General features: G+C 35.8%; 1 protein-coding gene across 1 annotated transcript in view; it reads left to right on the plus strand.

Moving 5' to 3' along the window:
• Positions 1-23281, plus strand: part of MCF2L (MCF.2 cell line derived transforming sequence like) — a 249890-nt gene that overhangs the window by 215059 nt on the left and 11550 nt on the right. Inside the window, 17 exon segments of the mRNA XM_051984227.1 lie at positions 1937-2056; positions 2946-3137; positions 3733-3924; positions 4929-5088; positions 5965-6035; positions 6859-6888; positions 6891-6934; positions 9227-9293; positions 11111-11226; positions 13591-13660; positions 14955-15047; positions 15148-15240; positions 17089-17214; positions 18638-18859; positions 19318-19410; positions 21897-21975; positions 22133-22199. Coding sequence (XP_051840187.1) covers positions 1937-2056; positions 2946-3137; positions 3733-3924; positions 4929-5088; positions 5965-6035; positions 6859-6888; positions 6891-6934; positions 9227-9293; positions 11111-11226; positions 13591-13660; positions 14955-15047; positions 15148-15240; positions 17089-17214; positions 18638-18859; positions 19318-19410; positions 21897-21975; positions 22133-22199 — 1835 coding nt within the window.

Below are 23281 nucleotides of genomic sequence, written 5' to 3' on the forward strand. Positions count from 1 at the left end.
GATCTACAGAAAACACAAGGTTAAGCCACATTATTAGGTGTCTAATATGACCAAAAACTTAAAGCACCAGAAACTCAGAATTCAATTCACTGCCAAGCCCCGTGCTAGTTCCTGGGGATAGAAAGACAGAAATAAAAGTTTCTATCCTTAGGGAGGGTCCACAGGGAAAAGAAGCAACACGTACATATAATTCAAAACAAAGTATATACACAATGAATACAAAGTCACTTTGAGGAAAAACATCAGTAGCTGTGGAGGAAAGAAGGGTTCAAGCTATGCCTTGTGAAAGGGGGGAGGTATTTGAGCTAAGCTTTGAAAGGAACTAGGGGTTCCAAGAGACTTTAAGAGAAGAATAGACTTCCAGTATCCTTAATAAGTCCAATAGAAAATACAAAATGAAAACAAAAGTTGTTTGATTTAAAAAGAATATTAGCTCAGAATTTTTACTTTAGCCCCTGATTTCATCCGTTAGCTGTCTCATGAATCACTACATTCTAGTGGCTAATTCTTGATTCTAGTAAGTTTCCCATGCTTATCCCTACCACCAGAAATGCTTAAGTATTAAAAAGTCGAATCTCCTGGGGCTTAGAAGTACTTAACAGCACTGCAGCAGGCTTTCATGTCTTTATCCCAAGAGGTTTTTTAAAACTCTGCCAGCTCCTTCGTTTGTTCTGCAGGACTGGGCAGATCTCAGGAGAAAACAAAATCATTCTCTCAGCATCTTAATCTAGCTTTTCTGTGCTTATAAACTTTTCTTCATGAAGATAAAAAATAAAATGAAAATCGAGTGAATTAAAATATAAGGGGTTCTAAAATCAACCTCATATTTTTTGGTGACCTCATGATGCAATGAGAAGACATATAGACTTAAGTTTTATGCTCACTTACCTCTTAGAAACAGATGAGACTTGGAACATGGAACCGTTCTCTCATCTATAAAATGAGAGTGATAATCATCCTTGACCCAGTTGTTTTGTGAAACAAACTTTCTAAATTGATATGTAAATACTTTCTTGGAGCAGTGATTGCAAGGATCCATACTTATTTACTGAATACCTTCTCTGTGCTGAGCACCCTTATTGGTGTTTAATTGATATATAGGTAGTAAATGACAGAGCCAGGATTTGAATGAATACCTTTTGACTCCATATTCAGTTGTCTTTCTAGTATACTGCACTAAATTCTTATTGTCACAGTTTTTTATTTTTTAAAAAATCTTCCTATAATATATGAATGTACTACATAACCTTAGGAATATCACTTAATCTCTCTTAAACATCTTAACATCTTAAACATCTATCAAATGTTTTTTGTTCAATCTCATCTAACTCTTTGTGACCTCATTTGGGGTTTTTCTTGGAAGAGATACTGGAATAGCTTGCCATTTCCTTCTCCAGGTCATTTTACCAATGAGGAAACTGAGGCAAACACGGTTGAGTGACTTGCCCAGGATCACACCAGCTAGTAAGTGTCTGAAGCCAAATATGAACTTGGGAAGATGAGTCTTCCTAACTTCAGGCCAGGTGCTCTGTTTTCTTTATCAGCTTGCAGCACAGAAGGCAGGTAAATTAAGTGGCCTCAAAGGAACCTTCCAATGTCATGTATAAGTATATTCCTCTGCAAATAGTTTTTAAAGTCACTTTTTTTAGTTAAATAATAAATTTTAGCTTAACTTTTTTCAGGTAAGAATTTTTTAAAAATCCTATCCTCTGGCACACTCACATTACTAGCTTGATCTCTTTTTAACTTGATGGCATTATATCGTTAGGCAGATTTTGGATTCTTTTTCTTTGCCTTGATCTTTAAATATTATATCTTAATTTTCCACAGAAAGGCATGCCTTCATGTGAACATGTTGATGATGGATATCTCTCTATCCCAACCTTCATTGACAATGGTGTTGCTTTCTCTTCCCATTCCCTCCTCTTTCTCCTAGGTGAAAGCCATCCTAGATGTTGTATCAGAGAGGTTATCAGCCTTTACTGATGTGGGAAATAGTTATGCTCATGTGGAACACATGTTGAAGGACCTTACTAGCTTTGAAGAAAAATCCAATGTAAGTCATCTGATGTGTCAATTCCACAATTAACATTTAACATTTAAAGGTGTAAGATGGTATCTAATTAATGGAAAATGTTTCTTTCTGGTACCTAATGTCTCAAGTTCACATAAGAGAGACAGAGACTGCCTATGATATAGTCATTTGGCTTTCATGTTCATAATTTCTACAATGGCACAGTAAGATTTTATAACTTAAAAGTTTTATTCTAAAACTATTTTATAATTATTATAAATATAATTAATGACAAGTTCATCTTGGCTGAGAAACTGAACAAACTAGAAAATGGTTTGCTTTAAGTATTCTCCATCCATTCTGAATTCTTCATCCAGAGTTTTTCAACACTACTAAATTATCATTATAAAAACTTAGCAGTACCATGTGCAGTTATACATGATGATCCCTCTTACCCTTCCTGGGTACAAATCTCTGTTGAGCTACTGATTTTTTTCAACTTCTGCTTTTTGCCATATAGGTTCCCTATATTTTGCTCTCATAGCTGTAGGGTGTGTGTGTGTGTGTGTGTGTGTGTGTTGTGTGTGTGTGTGTGAATAATTTTGTACTGATACATTTAAAATTTTTCTTTATAAAGTATTGAATGATAAAAAAAGAGGTTCCACCAGAACAATGTGAAAATACCCCAAATGAATGAACTTTTGGTGGTGTTCTAGCCTTTCCCATCATGGCTAGTTTGCTAGCCAGCTACATGATTTAGGTAGTGTGTGAATAACTACAATAATAAGCAAAGAAAAATAGCACCCACATACATCTTGGCTGATAACACCTCAATTACAGTGCGTTGCATTGCCCTGAAAATAGCTTCCAAGTTGCATATAACCCTAATAAGTCCCAATCAATTTTTTTAAATGATGTTTTTCTTTTTCAGGAAGCTGTGGAGAAGGCTAGGGCTTTGTCTTTGGAAGGTAACCAGCTGATCCAAAGCAAGCATTATGCTGTGGACTCCATCTCACCAAAGTGCAATGAACTCCAGCATCTCTGTGATGAATTTACAGCTGAAATGGGTAAAAGAAGGAATCTTCTCCATCAGTCACTGGAGCTCCATAGCCTTCTTGAAAAGGTAGATTGGGAAATGAAAGTCTCTCCTTGCCCTTCTCCACTGTGTTCTCTTACTTAAAACAGCCCAGTCATGTGATCCCATGTCCCCAGTTTCTTTCCTTCCTCATCTGAGTGATATCAATAGTATTTCTTTGAGGTTTCCTATAGCTCTTTATTTTTCTCTTGGGATCTAGCAAACATGTATTGGTATATTTTATGTGTTTGTGTAATTTAGTGGTGTGTATTTATGAACTTGTCCACCATACTGATCTTTTATCATTTGATGTTTGGGTTTACAGTTGTTGTTTTTTTTTTTTTCAGTAGATATAACACTGAAGAAAATCCAATTAACTTCAAATTATGATTTTCCATTCTGGAGAATATGGAATATTGTAGTGGCAAAAGTATAAAGATTCAGTGTTTTGAGTCATATTTCTAAAATTAAAATATTCCATGGGCTATGTGTTTATCAGAGAAGAATTGCTTTTAGCAGAAAAATGACAAATTACACAATTTGGTAAATTTACAATTTACAAAAATGACAAATTTCACACATCTTCCAGTTCACTTCCTGATGTCTTCTTTTCTTTTACTTTTCCTGTGTTTTATGTATCTAGTCTATGAAATGGTGTGATGAAGGTATTTACCTGCTAGCTTCCCAGCCCGTAGACAAATGCCAATCCCAGGATGGAGCCGAGTCAGCCCTACAAGAGATCGAGAAGTTTTTAGACACTGGTGCAAAAAACAAGATCCAGGAGCTAAATAAAGTTTACAAAGAATATGAATCTATTCTCAATCCAGATCTTAAGGTAATATTAACATGTGACCATGGGCAAAATAAATTTTTGTGAGTGGTTATTTTCATAATTTTAAAAAACTGTTTTTACCCTACTGAGTAGAGATTTCCCAACTCTTAATGTTTAAAAATTTAAGTTACAATTAATTATGCACTGATTTTTAAATTTGGAACTTAAACACTACCAAAAAAACCATTTTTATACACATGACAGCACCACAAAAAAGTATTTGATATGAAATTGTCAAGCTTCCCTTCATACTGCTTCATATGGATATATATATGTGTATATACATATGTGTGTGTATGAAATAAATTTTACCCATTACTTTCAAAACTGTTCTATTCTAGATTTTGATTTTTAAAAAAATGTCAGATGTTATCAAATCCAGTCTTCCTCTCAATGGACGACTGTCTTCTGCAACATCTCTAGATAGATCACTATCTAATCAGACTCTGCTTGAATGTTTCCAGTAATGGAAAGCTCACTACTTTATGAATTCCTGTTAACCCATTCTTGGTCAGCTCTATTTGGCAACAAACATTCCTTACATTCATTCAAAATCTACCTCACAACAGCTTTTCCCTAGCTCTGCTCTCTAAACTCAAAACAGAATAAACTTCTCTTCTTCATAACAGTCCTTCAGATATTTAAAGGCTGTTTGTTTTGGCCCTCAGTCTTTTCTTCTCCAGGATGAACAATATACAGTTATCAGCCCTTCATTACACAACATCATTTCCAGAACTCTCACTCTTGTGACTACAATCCTCTTTATGCACCTTGGTTATCAATATCTTTATTCAGGTATATCACCCTGAACTGAATCACAAGAGTTACTATAGTGTTAATAGAAATGTTTAAAAATACAATTTTTAAGGAGTTTATTTTGGAGCAGCTACTCTGCTTTCATGATTAATTGTGGTTTCTTTTTTCAATTTAATGAGACACTAATCCTTAAAATCCAATCATTAGAAAGCAAGTACATAACATTCATAATTGTTACACTCTCATTTCAGGAGCATGTACAAAAGGTATTTCAGAAACAAGAGAGCATGGAAGAAATGTTCCAGAAGAGACAGGTGAGCCTGAAGAAATTGGCCGCAAAGCAGACCCGTCCAGTGCAGCCAGTAGCACCAAGACCTGAAGCATTTACAAAATCTCCTTGCACTTCTCCAGGTAAACTATATAGGTACTGTTCATTCAATAAGTGTGCTGAATCCCCAGTGTCACGTAAAGTGTATTGGGGTGCATGTGAGAAAATAGAAAACATAAAGCAATATTGAAGCTCTAATCTCTGCTATCTGTCTGCTCTTTTCCATTGAAATAAGAGTCCAGCTGACACTTATTTCAAGTCAGTCAGCTAGTATTGATTAACACCTTCTATGTTTCAGGCACTGACTGAGCTTGGATTCTAGGGATTTGAAGAAAGGCATAAACAGTCCCTTTTCTCAAGGACCTCACATTTTAAATAAAATTTAAATTTAAATTCAATCAATTTTGTACAAATGAAATATATCTATATATACTGGATAAGTTAGGGATAATCAGCTGAGGAAATGTGCAAAACTCACAAGGTTTGGGTATGGCTTCATTTGTTTGGAATGAGTTAATCTTGACCTAAGAAAAAAAGGACTTCTAGTCCTGCCTATTCCATCCTTCCTTCCTTTGCCCTAGAATGCCTGATGGAAGATAAGTCAATAACCTAAAGGCAACCAGGAACCTTCCTTCCCTATCGTGTTTAAAATAGAACCTGATTTAGAGGTCACAGAAGGAATTTGACCTTTCTCTTCCCTATCCTTCCATGTCAGTAATGGAATAGCTATAACCCCAAATGCACAAATGTTCAATCATTAGTGGTGGTCTTAGCCTAAATAGCAATAAACTAGGAATAGCAAGGACATCAGTGTTTCTGTTGGACATATAGGAAAACTGGATGGGAAAATAGGACAGGTACAGGTTGTTAAGGTAGGTGGAAGGAAAAGGCCTGAGGATCCTAGTCATCAAAGCTCTCCAACCAAAGTCATTTTTTCAGGCATTGTTTTTCCATTCCAGGTCTTCGAAGAGGTTCTGAGAACTCTTCTGAAAGCAACATGCCAAGAAGAGGAAATTACAGAAGAGCAAAGGTAGTGAATGATGATTTTCCCTGAAAATTGTATTTTTCCACCTTCCCTCTCAACTTCTCTGGCTACAACTCCCCTGATATGTATTGTCTTATCTTAATAGAATATAAACTCCTAACTGTAAGATCTGACGCTTATATGTATGCTCCTAGGCTTACTACATTACTCAATACATATTAATGGCTTTTCATTCATTCATTCATTTCATTCATTCATTCACCCCTTTACACTCTTTTATCTGGAAGTTAGTCTGCTCTGGAACTTCCTAATAAATTAAGTGGTTATCATAAGTAATGATAAATAATAATGATGATGATGATGATGATGATGATATAACAAATAATAATAACAACCCCCACTGAAGTTTGCATTTTCCTTATTTCAGGAAACTTCTTTTGCTTTGTTGAGATTTCTGGGTCCTTATTGTATTTTCATCCAGTCTGGTTCAAGGAGCAATCAGTATTATTATAAAATCATGATAATGCCTTCTCTTTTCAAGGGTACCAGTCACCCAAATGCTTAATCAACTTTCAATGAGATTTCATCACAGAGTTGCCTACTAGCTAGTGGCTTATTTTTTCCATTCTAAGTAAAGAGAACATGAATATTATTCCAGATTTAATCATTTGGGAAGGAGAATAGTGAGCCATAAGCTCTGGTGTCTTAAAAAAAAAAAAGACAAGAAAATCAAAAGCAACATGAAGGCCCTTGTTAAATAGCTTTTTGTTGTTTAAATTTTATGTTGTTCCAGTTCCTGTGTAGTTCTTAGCACATAATAGACATTTTATAAATCCTTACTGGTTGATTTTTTCTTCACCTGATGCAGAGTGAAATGAGTGATATACAACAGGCAGAAGTGGCTCAATGATGGATGATGAAGAAAATCTGGCAATATTGCGAAGGTGGGTTTTGCTTCAGTCAGTACTGATTGCCTCTGAGTGGTTCCATATCCAGGAAGATATAACTTTGGTCCCAGCAGAATTTCATAATTCTAAGTTGCTAAATCAAAAGAGAATTAAGACCTAGGTCTCTGAAGAGTGCTGACAAAATTCAGAGGCCAGTGTGGAAATGGAATACAGACAGCTAAGGTGGAGCCTCAGTCTAAGGTCTTACCCAATTGGTGACCAAATTAAAAAGAGGGTCAAAAAAATAACACTTTATTACTCAATTTTGACAAGCAGACTGTTGTCTGGGACCTTTGATTAGAAAATTGCTTTATTTCTGTAACTTCTAGATCCACAATTTCCTTCCTATTTTTGCAACATTGATGTATATCCTTTGACTAATTCAGTAGTTTGCCCATTCTCTGGCTTGTTGTTTTTCATTTGACTAGATATCAAATCAATCTCTGGAAAGGAGGTATCTTGGATTGAAATTACCCTAAATTTTAGTCAGAATTCACAAGGACTAATAAGAAGCTCTTTCTGGAAAAGTCAGTGGTAAAGAATGGATTAATGGATAAAGGAATGTGCTTTTGCAGAAGTTGGTCCCACGAGGACCAGCTTCAAAGAAAATACAATGAAGGGAATTTCCAAGAATCCAATACATCACTACCAAATCTTGAGGAAAAAAGCCTAAATTGACAGAGTCCCTATTGGCATTCTTCTATAAGACATATAGTGTTTATATTAAGTTCTTAATAAGTTTTTTTTTATTTTAAATAGTATTTTATTTTTCCAAATACATGCAAAGATAGTTTTCAACATTCACCTTTGCAAAATCTTGTGTTGCAATTTTTCTCCCTCCCTCTCAAGAGTGATATAGGTTAAACATGTGCAATTATTTTAAATATTTATATTTCCATTTTCATCATGCTGCACAAGAAAAATCAGATCAAAAGGGGAAAAAACATGAGAGAAAAAAAAAAACAAGCAAACAACAAGGTGAAAATACTGTGCTTTGATCCACATTCAGTCTCCATAGTTGTCTTTCTGGATGCAAATAGCACTTTCTACCACAAATCCATTGGAATTGCCTTGAATCATCTCTTTGTTGAAAAGAACCAAGTCCATCACAGTTGATCATCATGTAATTTTCTTCTTACTGTGTACAATCTTCTTTTGGTTTTGCAGTTCTTAGTAATTTACAGATCTGCCAAGTTGACTTTGCTATTGGATTTTGGAGTATAGTGTCTTGGGCCCCAATCCTTATAATAGGCCTGTAAAAACTTTTGGAGAAGCCTCTAAAAATCAAAATTTTTCTGTCCCTACATTTCTAATTGAGCAAAAGTCATAGATTTAAATTTAGAAAAGACCTCAGAGGTTGAGTCCATTCCTTATTTACAAGGAGGAAGCCTAGAAGTTTGTGGCTTAACTAAAGATTCACAGATAATAATTTGCAGAGCTGGGATTTGAACAATGATTCTGTGATTCCAAATATAAAACTTGTTCCATTTATCCATACTGTTTCTGAATCTTTCAGAAGGAATGGAGTTAGATCTAAAGACTCCTCAAGTATCCCCATGCAATCAGGAAGTAGGAAGATTCCACAGATTTACAAGGTTTAAGAGTCAAGTATTTGCATCATCTCTCCTCTTCCCAACCACTTGTCTCCTCACAATTTGGGAACCTAGAATATTATGAACTACCTGCCTTAGAGATCTCCTGCTTTGGGTATAGGTTTAGGTATGGGGTCTCCCAATCTTAGTCGTCAGACAACTGTCTTACATGTATTTTCTTTCTTTTTTTAATAACTTTTTATTGACAGAACCCAAGCCAGGGTAATTTTTTACAACATTATTCCTTGCACTCTCTTCTGTTCCGATTTTTCCCTTCCCTCCCTCCACCCCCTCCCCCAGATGGCAAGCAGTCTTTTACATATTAAGTAGGTTACAGTATATCCTAGATACAATATATGTTTGCAGAACCGAACAGTTTTCTTGTTGCACAGGGAGAATTGGATTCAGAAGGTATAAATAACCCGGGAAGAAAAACAAAAATGCAAGCAGTTTATATTCATTTCCCAGTGTTCTTTCTTTGGGTGTAGCCTGCTTCTGTCCATCCTTGGTCAATTGAAACTGAATTAGCTCTCTTTATCAAAGAGATCCACTTCCATCAGAATACATCCTTCTACAGTATCATTGTGGAGGTATATAATGATCTCCTGGTTCTGCTCATTTCACTTAGCATCAGTTCACTTACATGTATTTTCAAAGGACATTCCTATAAGGAGTTAACATCTTTCCTTATTTCCAGGCATGTCATGAATGAGCTTATTGAAACAGAGAGAGCATATGTGGAAGAGCTGCTTTGTGTCCTTGAGGTAGGTGTATGTATTAAGTATAATTGTGTCCACATGTCCAAGAGTTAAGCTGGGTTTAGAATTTTACCTTTTTGTTTATTAGTTTTATCTTTTTGAGTTAAGAAATTATGGAAATGGTTCCTATTCTATGTGTCACATATATACTTTTCCAGGGTCATTCATAGATGAAATATAAAGTGCATTAGCTTTAGAAAAGACACTCCAGGAATAATGGTATCATGTTCTCTCCTGACCTACTGTTAGAAAAGGTTGAGACTAGTAGTTTACTTGGGCTCAGAAAATCTGAACTGCAAAAGGGCTAAACCAATCAGGTGTCTATATAAGTCTGGCACCAATTTGGCAAACCCTCTGGAAGTAAGAGACCACAGGCTAGGTAAGTAGTAGCTCACTGGCCAACAAAGGAGAATTGAATTACTTCTTGATCCCCATTGCCACTTCCAGGATTTCTTCCCTACCTTCATCACTCAGGAGCCCCTCCCCTTTTAAGATTCATGCTATTCATGTCTATCACTCAATTAAATCCTGGTAGTTATTGTTTATTGCTTGACTTCTTAGACTTTTTCTATTCAAGACTTTTTTATGTAAGAAAGTTTTGACTCCAGGTATATAAAATAAGTATACAAATTAAACATTTACTGATAATAAAGAAATTATTTTAAAACAATTCTTTGATATACATATAATTTTACCATTTATTAATTTGCATGCTAATGAGGTAGGTGTGCTTATTTATTTTTATATAAAGAATTAAAACTTGGTAGAATATCACTGCGACACTTTCTCCTTTGAGGTTCATAGCATTTATTTCTACCGCCCAATTAAATCCTGGTTGCCAAATTTTTCATGTCCCCCACATTCAGTTATGTTGTCCCCTATGAGTCACAACACACAGTTTAAGAAGCTTTTGGAATATAGACCCCTAGGTCACTTTCCTTCCTTCCTCAGTGAATTCAATACTTGGCTCACAATTTTTCCTCTCCTTCCCAATTCCTGCCTTCATACTAGGGGACTTCAACATACATTTTGAACTTTCCCTCAAAAATCCCAAAAAGTTTCTTAACCTATTTATTTCACATGACCTTTACCTCTACGTAAAGATAATCATATGCTTCATCTTGCCTTCACCCACAAATGTACTACTTCCATGTTCAAGAATTTTGAAATCCCCTTACCCAACCACAATTTATTGTTTCACACCTCCTCCTACCTCCTCTTACCAAACTTCATTCTTTCATCATGTGACAACTAATCCTTGAGCCCTCTCCCCCCCCCCCAGCCTAACCCTTAGTGTTCTCTCTAAAATATTTCCCCTGTACTAGCCATTCTTTCCTCTCTTCCCCATCTTAACCTCTTGGTAAACTAATTCAACCCTACACTGTCTTTCTCTTTCATCTTCTACAGGAAGCCTTTTTTAGTTTATCTTAATTCCAGTGCCTTCTCCCATTTATTTCCTATTTATCCTGTATATAGCTTTTTTAGTTCACATTTGTTTGCTCATTGTCTCCCCCATTAGACTGCCAGCTCTATGCATAGAAGGCCTGTCTTTTGCTTCTTTTTATATGCCCATCACTTAACACAATGCCTGCTGCATTTTTAACCTGTATGAAAAAAGGAGATTCAATATCAAAAATAAAGCAGAAAGCAGACAAAATAAAATACCACATTATATTAACTCTTTGTTGACCATCTATACACATACCCCCAAATGACTTTGCACAGTTAGCCTAATACTTGTTGATCTGTTTGCCAGTTGAGTTTCATGAGTCAAATAACAACTGGAAGTAAGAGTCATTCATTTTCTTTTTTCTGCACCATAGGGATATGCTGCAGAGATGGATAATCCACTAATGATGCATCTCATTTCACCAGCCCTCCAAAATAAGAAGGATGTTCTATTTGGGAATATGGAGGAGATTTATCACTTTCATAACAGGTAAAGGGTATTGTTCTTCTGTGTTTGAGAAAGTACCTTAAAGTAAGTGATGTATCTTAATGCACTATTCCATTAAAAGGGTTTGAAGTTCAAATCAACTACCCTAGATTATATCATGTGCTGAATTTTTAAATTATGTATTGTTTTCTATTAAGAGAGATTACAAAGTTACAGAACCTAGTAATGGATGCTAAAATAGTGCATATCTATTTTGAAACATACAGTCAACTAGAAGTGATTAAAATTTGAGGATGGTTCTGAATTAGATATGAAAAACCAAGAAGATAAGTACATTTTTTTTTAGTTGTTGAATGTCCAATGGAAGACATTCTCCTTGGGTATTGGTAGGATAGACATTCCAGTGTTCTTGTAGTCTTGAGAAAAAAAAAAGTCACGGCACTACTAAACCATGCTGGCAATTCATTGAATTGCCCAAATGTCTTTCCCCAAATCATTACCCTTTCTCTCTTGTTGGTAAGGAGAAATCCTTCTCATTACCCTCTCAATTTGGCATTTGGGGGGAACATTCAGTGTTAATAATAACAAAATCTGTCAGCATGGATAATATTTTTGACCCTATGACACACAGATCAAGGGCCATCTGTTTTCCTGGGCATGGCTAAAGAAGAACAAATTAATGTGGGAAGTTTATTGCTTTTCTCTTTTTATCCTCCTGGGGCTGGGTGTGAGATCTTTGTTCTGAGATGATCATTTTTGCCTCTTCCAGGTTTATGGGGAGTAGTGTGGATCATTTCTTCAGCTTTCCCTATCATAGGGGCATAATGTGTATTTCTATATTTTCCTTCAGGGGATAAGAAAAGGACAATTCAAAATAGAGGTTGTAGTGATGATAATCAGAGGATAAGTTTATTGGAAATTATTTTATCCTGTGTAATGAAAAACAAATCATAGTTGAATCTTCCCCAAGAATCAGCTGTGATGGCTGGAGTAGATGGATGCCCCACCTTGGGACTTGAGAAGGCCAACAGACCATGGGAATCTACATTATCCACCCTGCTCTAATATTTGGGAGGAGAGCTTTAAGGGAGTTTGGGGCTTTCTATTTCTTCATATCCTTTTTTCCCTTCTATCATCTATATCTCTCACCCCATCCAGTTGTAGAGGATTTAACTCCAATTAACCCCAGTCCTTGATATTTTATTTCCCAACCACACAAAGCACCTTTTATTAGGAGATAAACAAAGTGGATATGCTCCAGCTTAATCCTTGTTTCAGTCACTTCATAGATTCAGAGTATGCAGAAGTCACTGGTATATTTTAAAGTATTACAATAAAGTTAATGATTTTTTTCCCATAAAGCTCAAACATGCCTTCTGATGACACTGATTACTCAGCACTCTATCCACTCTATCCAACCCAGCAGCCTCCAATTTGATCTGACAAGGTAGGGAGGTTGCATGATGCAATTCACCGAGTCCCATTATAGAGAATGGGGCAGCTAAGTGGAAGAGTGAATATAGTGCTGAGTCTACAGTCAGGAAAAGTTAAGACTAAATTGAAATCTGGCCTCAAATGTATGACTCTGGACAAGTCCCTGTTTGCCTCAGTTTCTTCATCTATAAAATGAGCTGGAGAAGGAAATGGCAAACCATTCCAGTATCTTTGCCAAGAAAACCTCAAATGGGGTCAGAAAGAATCAAATGCAACTGAAAACAACTGAAAAACAACATGAGTAATACATTAAATTACCCTGGGGGGTGGGGTTATGTTACATTTAATTTTTGTTAAAAGGAGTTTATAGAACAAAAAATGTAAGGGATCACTGGTGTAGAGAGAAGATTAAAGCATTTGGAGTAAAAAAACCTGAGTTTGAATCTCCTTTCTTATTAGCTGTGTCAAGAAACTTAAGCTTTATGGGCCTCAAAACCCTTATCAGTAGAACTAAGAATGTTAGGTTGTATCAATCCCAAAGTCCTGTCCGATTTTCTATCCTATGATACAAAGCCTCTGTTTCTCTATCTGCCACATGAAGGGACTGGCTTGAATAATTTTTGAGCAATCAGCTTCTGTGATTGTAAATTTTCTTCCACCTACATTTATAAATTAAGGATTTTGAAGGGAACTTTGCATGTCAACTAGATGTATATTAAGAGAAGTCCAGAGGTGTAACCTATTTCTTTAGTCTACAAGTTCAGGCCCCTGGTTACTCAAGTCAGACAGGATTGCTACCATAATCTATTTCTGTAACTTTTTTTTTTAACCATAAAAAATCTGAAAGATTTTTTTCAGAGGGAGGGATTGAAAAAGGGCTTCTGGGGGGGGGGGAATAGTTAATGGAAATAGTTTCCTTTTTAGATTCTTTTTTTTTCCATAAAGTCTAATAAAAAAACTTCCTCTGTCTAGAATATTCCTGAGAGAACTTGAAAACTACATAGACTACCCAGAACTGGTAGGAAGGTGTTTTCTAGAAAGGGTATGTATGTGTTATAAACCAGTAACAATAGATATGCTACCTCACACTATGTTTTTTTAACTTTCTATTTCTAGCTAAAATGACTAAATCATTGTGATCTTAATCTCCATTGGTTTTCCTCATTCTCACCAGGTAAATTGCAAGTCTGGTGAAAATGACCCTTTAAAGCTCACTTTAAAAAAAAATTGAAGGGGATAAAATAATATTCTTATTTATCATTTATCATAAGCAACTAATTTTCCTAAAAGGGAAACTTATTAATTTGTTGCAAAATTGAGTAGTTCCTATGAAACAAAGTAACCAGCTTTGGTCAAAAAGAATATCAAAAGAAGAATATTGTTGGGGGCCTAAAGGAAATGAGAATGCTACTCATTTGGCCCAGTCTAGTTCATGGAAAGCTCTTGGTTACATTTTGAGGATTAAAAAATCCTTTGTTGAAAAAAGAAAGAAAAAAAAAGTTGCTACTCTTGAAATATGTTTATCTCTAGAGAGCTGATATATTTGCCGTTTGTTTTAAAACTTGCCCAAGAGCAAAAAAAAAAAAAAAAAAAAAAAAGCCAAATCCATTGAGTTAAATTCAAGCAAGGATATAGGTGTTCCGACTACAAGCACAGTATTGAAACTGTTAGTGACAAAGTTATCACATAACTTCCTTATTTATAAACTAATAGGTCATGTAAATGACCTATGCCAGACCAAAAAAGAATTTCCTGGAAGTATAAGACAAACTGTTTCACCACATTTTACCAAAAGGCAGGGCAGTGGAATCAGAAGACTTGTATTTGAATCCTACATCAGATATTGTGTGATGCTGAGCAAGTCATTTAATTTCTTTATGCCTTGGTTTCTCTTCTGTTCCCTTCCTTCTAGCTCTAAACTTATGATCCATGTCAGGTTACATTTGATAGTATATTTGTCCTAAGTTGGATTTAAATGCCAAGGAAGCCATGTGGCAAATATTTTTCAAGGACCATTCTATTTTTCTGTTTGCCTTCTCAGATAATGGTTAATGAGAAATATTTTGTTTTGATTGTATATATCATCCAGGTACAATTTTAGGGAATATTGACTGTTGTCATGACTCAATTCTAAAGGATAAAAAAAATGCCCAAACTACCTTGCCTAGAAGTCAGTTTCATCCTCATGATATCAGCTCCCACATACTGCAAAGTTTTATAAATAATACAAATCATGCCAGATTTGTGGAAAAAAGCCGAGACTCCTTTGGAATATGATCTGTCTTGTTCTCCTTAGCTGATTCAACTGATAATTTTTTTTAAATTCCTACATGCAGATGGAAGATTTTCAGATTTATGAGAAATATTGTCAAAATAAACCCAGATCAGAAAGTCTGTGGAGGCAGTGCTCAGACTGTGTATTTTTCCAGGTATATTTCCATATGCTTCTTTGGGCTCATTTCATGTGCTGATTTAATTGGTCACTAATAATGACCATTGTATAATCCAAGATTTCTGACTTGATCACAGGAATGCCAGAAAAAACTTGATCACAAACTCAGCTTGGATTCTTATTTGCTGAAGCCTGTACAAAGAATAACTAAGTATCAGCTGTTATTAAAGGTAGGAATGATGTTGGCTTTTTTTTTTATCAGTAGCCAATTTTTGACTTTTTTGTTGTTGTTTGCTAAAAACTTAGTAGAATAACATAGCCAAAATAATAAAAATCAGAATAATTTAAGCTAGTTTTCCCTTTTTGCCCAAATGTGACCAGCCTTTCAATGACAGTTCTACTTACAGAGAAAGTCATAGCCACAGCTTTACTGTTTCCTGAAGAAAAAAAAACATGTGGCTCCCTGAAGCTTCCATATTAATGGTGAAAGTACCCTGCATTTTTTTATTATAGCTTTTTATTTACAAGATATATGCATGGGTAATTTTTCAGCAATGACCCTTGCAAAACTTTCTGTTCCAACTTTTCCCCTCCTTCCCTTTACCCCCTTCCCTAGATGGCAGGTAGACCAATACATGTTAAATATGTAAAAGTATATGTTAAATAACAATATATTTATACATATCCATACAGTTATTTTGCTGCTCAAGAAAAATTAGACTTAGAAATAAGATAAAATTAACCTGAGAAAGAAATCAAAAATGCAAGCGGAAAAAAACAGAGGGAGTAGAAATTCTATGTTATGGTTCACACTCATATCCCAGAGTTCTTTCACTGGGTGTAGCTGGTTCTCTTCATTATTGAACAAATGGAACTGATTTGAGTACCCTGTATTCTGAAGGTCCCGGCTTATCAGCCATGAATACCCTTAGCAGAGATTTTTTCAGATGAGCTAGCCAGTCACCTAGCATCTATAAGGATAGTCACCTATCCTTGAGATGAATGGAAGTTAAGCTAGGTGAATTTTGATGAGAGGAGCAAATAATGAAATACTTGGAATTTGAAACATTCTACATATTAATGATAGATCTAGAGGGGTACCTGGACATTCAGACAGCGCAAAAGGATATTAAGTGTTGGGATGGGGGGAGGTGAGTTGCCTAAATAGGATCAGGAAGAGGCTATTGAAGACATTGCTTAGTAAGTTTTTTATCAAAGTTCTAGGTTTGAGGGGCAGGAAGGTGGTGCAGTGGATTGAGCACCAGCCTGAAAATCAAAAGGACCCGAGTTCAAATTTGACTTCAGACACTTAACTCTTCCTAGCTATGTGATCCTGGATAAGTCACTTAATCCCAATTGCCTCGGGGGAAAAATTCTGGGTTTGTTTCATGAATTTACTATCAAATTTACCCAATTTAAGAATTATTCAGAAATAATTTCCAAGAATTTCAAAATTTTATTGATGAAATTGTCATTAGTGTTCCATTCTGAGGGCTAATTAAGTAGTGGAGTTCTGTGCCCTGGGGTAAAGACATCAGGGATATATATATATAAATTTTATTGTGTATGAGGGAGATAGAATGTATGTATGGCACCCCAGCCCAAGAAGCATGGAAGTGACAGCGTAGACAAGACTCTTTACTAGGTGGTAGAACTATAAAGACAAAACAAAGAACTCTCCATGTCCTCAAAACATTTCCATTCTACTGGAGAGATACATAGATAAATATAAACATGATAAATTGAGGAGGTAGAGATCACTAGCAAGTAGGAGGATCAGGAAATGTGGCTTTTTAGAAGAGAGCTCATAAACTGAACCTTGAATAAAACTCAGGAATCTACCAAGCAGTGGAGCCATGTTTGTCTAGGCACGAGAAGCCCTCCTAATGATTCTAAGGGTCACTCTTTGGGAAGCATCTTAAAGGTAAAACATAATTTAAATAATATTAATCAGAGCACAAGATATTAGATTCTTTTTTCCCCACAAGCATCTGGATACATATTTCTCAAAGATAATGATTTTTGGTGATGGTTGTATAATCCTAAGAACATTTATTTTTGTGCACCCTGACCTTCAGGAAATGCTGAAATACAGTAAAAATTGTGAAGGAGCTGAAGATCTACAAGAAGCATTGACTTCTATCCTTGGAATTCTCAAAGCTGTCAATGATTCCATGCACCTGATTGCCATCACTGGCTATGATGTAAGTGACAGTCATTTAAGTGGAAGACATTTTAATTGAAGAATTGAACCTAATCCCTGTCAAAGGGAACAGCCATTTAATGATCTCATCAGTGTTATATGATATATGATAAAATGGTGTATTGTATGACATATATAATGATAGAAGGCTGCAGAGTTTTAAGGTGAAAAAAAGTCATACTTCCGAAGTCCTAAGTGATTTTCTCAATTGCTAGGTGAGCTTTAGAAACTTATCTATGTATCCTATGATTCACCTACTATGTGAGAGGTATTATTACTGCATGGTGTGTAGATATAAAGTTGCCCTTACAGCCAGAAAGACCTGGATTCCAGTCCTGCCTCTAATATAAACTTTCTGTATGACCTTAAGCTCTATGCCAGTAGGACCAAATCAAATAGAAAGGGAGTCCTATTAGCAACATATTAATTTAATTTTAAAATATGATGTTATCTAGTAACTAGATGGCACAATGGATCAAATGTCAGTCCTGGAGTTAAAAAGATTTATCTTCTTTAGTACAAATCCAGCCTCAATCACTTACTAGTTGTATGTCTCTGTGCAAATCACTTAACTTTGCCTTAGTTTCCTCATCTGTAAAATGAGCTGGAGAAAGAAATGGAGTGTTTACTCCAGTATCTTTGCCAAGGAAACTTCATGAAGAGTCAGTACCGAATAGCCACAACTGAGCGACCGTGCTTTATTGTATTTTTATTTATTTTAGAAAATATTTAGAAAATAGATATTTTAATCTAGTTGGGGCTGCATGTTGGCAGCTCTGTTTCAGGCAGCTTTCTAAGACTATAAAGTTGCACAGAAGTTGCTAAGCCTCATCCAGGTGTTTCCTGTGAGATAAAAATCATAGGGGTCCAGACAACTCTTTTCTTGTAAAGAGAACCAAAGCCAGCCTTGTATGTAGGCTTCCCATCAACTTCAGTAAGTAGCATTAATCTGTCTACTATGGCATCATCTAGCATTGAATACATTATTAAAAACCAACTCAGTTGTCATTTTGATGGAGCAATTTAGATCCCATTCACAGGAATTACTGTTTATTGTTGTTCGGGAGTGTCTAGCTCTTCCTAATTCTATTTGAGGTTTTCTTGGCAAAAATACTGGAGTGGTTTGTCATTTCCTTTTCCAGCTCATTTTATAGTTGAGGAAACTGAGGCAATCAGAACTGGGGCCATATGGCAAGTATCTGGATTCAAATTTGAACTCAAGAAGATAAGTCTTCCTAATTCCAGAGCTGGCACTCTATTCACTACCATCATATAACTGCCCTTGCTAGTAAATGTTTAAGGTTGTATTTGATTCTGGTCTTCCAGATTCCAGGCTCAGCATTTTGTTTACTCCAGAGTTTCATGTCTATAATTTTTAAAAATATAATTTTAAAATATAATTAATACTTTTTTTCTTTTTTAAGGGAAACTTAAATGAACTAGGCAAGCTCTTAATGCAAGGCTCATTCAGTGTTTGGACAGATCACAAAAAGGGTCATGCCAAAGTGAAAGACCTAGCCCGATTTAAGCCAATGCAGAGACATCTGTTCCTCCATGAGAAAGCAGTTTTGTTCTGTAAAAAGAGAGAAGAGAACGGAGAAGGATATGAAAAAGCCCCTTCATACAGTTACAAGCAATCCTTAAATGTAAGTAAACATTTAGACTAAAGCAATGAAATTTTAGTTTTTGACAAAAGTACTCCTCTTTCTCTGTCTGAAAAATTTAGTCTACAAAGAAAAAAAATATGAAGACTATATCTGATTGTGATTTATCTGAGTTCAAATCCAGTTTCAGACACCAACTAGTTCTATGTTTCCTCATCTATAAAATTGGGATTATAATAGTACCTACCTTTCAGGATTATTGTGAGGACCAAATGAGTGTTTCACGCATAGTCCTAGCACATAGTGGGTGCTTAGTAAATGCTTGTTTCTTGGTAACTAAAAAAATCTAGTTACCTTTAAGTCCCAAGAGTGCATAAAGTAGGACTTTAAAAGATGGTGGGGACTTTTTAAAGACCTGGATGTGCTCTTTGGAATATTTTTAATAAAAATTGGTTTCCTGCATGTATTTATGCCTTTTCTCTGTGTCTTGTGTTTGCCAGATGACTGCTGTTGGAATAACAGAGAATGTTAAAGGGGATGTTAAGAAATTTGAAATCTGGTATAATGCAAGGGAAGAGGTTTACATAATACAGGTAGGGGTGGCATGCCAATTACTATTTTTCAAACAAGGTTTTCATTTCCTTTGTTGTTACCATGTAGAATTTTGTAATGTTTCCCTAGGCCTATGCACCCAAATTCAGCAAAATTAACCATGTCATTCTAATAGGAACTTGGCAGGACAAGGAAATGTGTTTGAGGTAGGTGGAAAATGAAAATGTAGGCTGTAATCACTTTCCTAATGCAAGTCTGAGAAAAGTCAAAGTTGTATTAATAGCTGCCAGGAAAAAAGGCCTTAAAAAGAACTAACATTTTGCCTTTTTGTAAAGTCTCAAGTCTGTGAGCTAAAAGACACAGTGGGGCATTTCATAAAGAAATATATAAAAATAAAAAATGTTATTATTTGAATAGTAGAGACATGCATAGGGTAAAAAATGATAAATCAGCTTTAAGAAGACAGAAACCCCTGAGTTTTACTTGGGCTCCCTATTACTCCACAGAGGAACCTGGTGAGGGGACCAGCTGACTCTATACAGTGTTTATCCTGATGTATCTTGGGCCAAATTATTCATTTGTGCACACTGCAACATGAAAACAAGGGAACCACCCTTAGAAATACATGACCATTTTTGAAGCAGTCTATACCTATTTTGTGACTGATTCCTGGAGTTTATTTATTCAAAATTAGGGTTTTTTAAAACCACGGAGGATAGGGCTCCATGGTCAAAGAGTTATGTGCTGCCTCCAACTCACAGATTCCTTCCCCACCTTCTTATTTACTCAGAATGGGACCTGCTTAGTTAACTCTTCAGGAGTCCCCAATTATACTTCTCTTTTGGCACTAAGTCATGTTCCTCATCTTTTTATCCAAACCAGTAGCTCCAAAGTGACTGTGCTATTATGATGGAAACCTAATTTAGTCTTTACATAATCTTTTCACCCCTGAGAAGAGAAAACATAACTAAAGAGCCAGGGGAGAGGTATGATAATATAATGTAATGCTGCTTTAGGTTCCTTTTAGGACCTATAATTGGGCTACAAATGAAGAGGATGGATGTTCCCTTGAAGTGAGCTATGGCAACACCACAGGCAGAATTGAGGAACAATAGTTATATCCAACTCTGCCTTCACTGACTGCCATCCTGTGTGTAGGTCCATCCCTACCCCTATTAATTACAGAAGTCTCAGAGATGAATTCAATCAATGATGAGTCAACCACATGAGCTCAGTCTAAAAGGATCATGAAGGCTTTGGGTTTCTAGATAAAGACAAATAGCAACAATCACAAAATTATTTCCTGTGTGTCCCTATCCTTCCTGATCCAAAGCTGTCTGGGACTTCTGGAATTAATTGGAATAGGAATGGAAACCTATCCTTAATACCTGGAATACTCTCCCTTCTCACTTCCACATAGTTGAATGTCTTGGCTCAAGTGAAACCTCCTACATGAATTCTCTTAGCTCCTAAATTACTTTAAATTTATTTTGAATATATTTTTATTTACATGTTTCTTCACAGTAAAATGTAGGCTCTTTGAGAACAGGGATTGTTTTGGTTTTTTTTTTACTTTTTAATCTTCAACTACTACAGTATTTGGTACATAAGTAATTAATGAATACTTGTTGAATCATTGATTTGGCGAGTTTCTTGTACTACTGTCTCTCTCTTGACCACATCTTCATGGCATAGAAGAATCCTTAAAGGGGCTGAATTCAGAGGCTTATAAGAGTAGAACCGCAGAATTTTAGTAGAGGACAGGCTCTTGACCTCAGCTTCCCCAAATGATTCATTTATCATGAGAGTAGTTTATGTAGAATGTGAATACAATTAGCACTGAGACATTGTATGAAGCCCTGAGGGAGGGAGCATGGGGTGATAAGGATTAGTTTGGAAATCAGGAACACCTGGATTCAATTCCCACCTATGACATATACTAACTGTGTGACTCTGAGAAATACAAGTATTCTCATTTCCCAGTAACTCTTTTCAAAAATTATTAAGGAAGAATAAAGATGCAACCTGTACTGATAGAAAGTTCCTACTTCCAAGAAATCACAGATCCAATCTATTTTTTAAAAAATAAAATCCTAATTGAATTGCTGTTTTGAGGTGCAAAGTAAAGATGTTCTAGACATTCTTAAGCTTCACTACAATTACAGAAGGAAAATTACTATTTTTTCTTTTTTTCCCCAAGAAGTAACTAGTTTCATCTTTGGATGAAAAGCAGTTGAATAACCTGTCCCGGGCCTATCAATTTCTAGCATTCATTTGAAAAGAACAAAAGAGATGGTATCATTTCCTAAAGGAAAAAAATACTAGCTTGTGCCCTGGATTCAAACCACTAACTCATACCCACCAGCCCTATCACACTTTTCTTTTACTCTTGTGTAGGCATTCCATTCAGATGATCTAAGAAGTACTAAAGTTACATCTTTGTGCATGGAGTTGGATGAATAAAATACACATTTATTGTACAAAGGAGATTCATTACTTGTTTGCTGACTTTTCCTTTTTTTGGCAGGCTCCAACTCCTGAAATTAAAGCAACCTGGGTAAATGAAATCCGGAAAGTCTTAACCAGTCAGCTGCAGGCTTGTAGAGGTAAATAGTTCTTTCTCCAGAATTCTGTGCACCCAACTGATTTCTACTTAGAGGAGAAAAAAATCTTTAAACTTCTACCTGTTTAAAAAAAAGTCAAGCTCCAAAAGTCTTTCTTATATACAAATACATCCTGCCCTGTGTTTGTCCTTTCTTACAGAGGCTAGTCAGCACCGAGCATTGGAGCAGACTCAGAGCCTGCCATTACCTACATCCTCTAACACAAGGTGGGTGGTCATAAATATAGCATGTGAAGCATGGTAGGCTTTTTGGCTCCAGGGTGTAGTCTCATTTTCTTTATCTGACACTTTCCCTCTTAGCTTCCTCCTTCTCTTGGGGGGGGGGGGTGTTGAATGGCCTCTAACATTGCTTCCAACTTTAAAAATGCCCCTAGTATTCTTTATACATTATACATTATAGGGTAATGTTTATCACATACTATTTCTACACTCGACAGCACCCTTTGAATCTGTTCTCCTTTCCACTCACACAGCTATTACCGTTAGTATTTCATCTCAACTACATCAATGACAGTCTCTGAATTGATCTCTCTGCCTTAAGTCTCTCCTCCTCCCCATCCATCTTACACACCATTGCCAGAATGACCAATTCTAACAACATCCAATTATCTCTGGAGCAAAATATAAAATGTGATTTCTAAATCCCTATACAACCTTTTCTAATCTATCTTTCCATCTAATTGAACATTATTCCTATTCCTGCTTTTTTGGGATTCAGCCTTTCTCTGTTCTACACTACCAGCTCTCCTTTTCGTACTTTTTGCATTGCCCATTCCCTGTTCTTAGCATATACTTTCTTCTTATCTCTAACTGGGTTTGTCTTGACAAAGATACTGGGGTGGTTTGCCATTTTATTCTTCAGCTCATTTTATCAATGAGAAAATTGAGGCAACTTGCCCAGAGTCACATAGCTTGTGAGAGTCCGAGACCAGATTTGAACTCATATACATGAGTCTCTCTAACTCCAGGCCTGGTTCTCTAATGACTAGGCTACTTGATTTTCCCAAATGTCTACACTGTTATGCTTAACTATTTTATGTTTGTGTTTTGTGTATAGGGTATCCAAAAGTTTCATTGACATTTTAAACCATTAAAGCTTGAGCTATTTAATTGTATCTATTAGTTATTAAGGCTTAAAACTACACTTAAAATTTTGGGACGCCATATATATTTTTACATGTTTGTTGTTTTCCTCACAAGAATGTATGATTCTTGCAAGTTAGAACTTGTTCATTCTTTGAACTTGTATTTCTAGCATAGTAGTAGGCACTACTATAGCTACTTATAAA

The sequence above is a fragment of the Antechinus flavipes genome, chromosome 3 (genome assembly GCF_016432865.1).
Source record: "Antechinus flavipes isolate AdamAnt ecotype Samford, QLD, Australia chromosome 3, AdamAnt_v2, whole genome shotgun sequence".
Classification (NCBI taxonomy): Eukaryota; Metazoa; Chordata; class Mammalia; order Dasyuromorphia; family Dasyuridae; genus Antechinus; species Antechinus flavipes.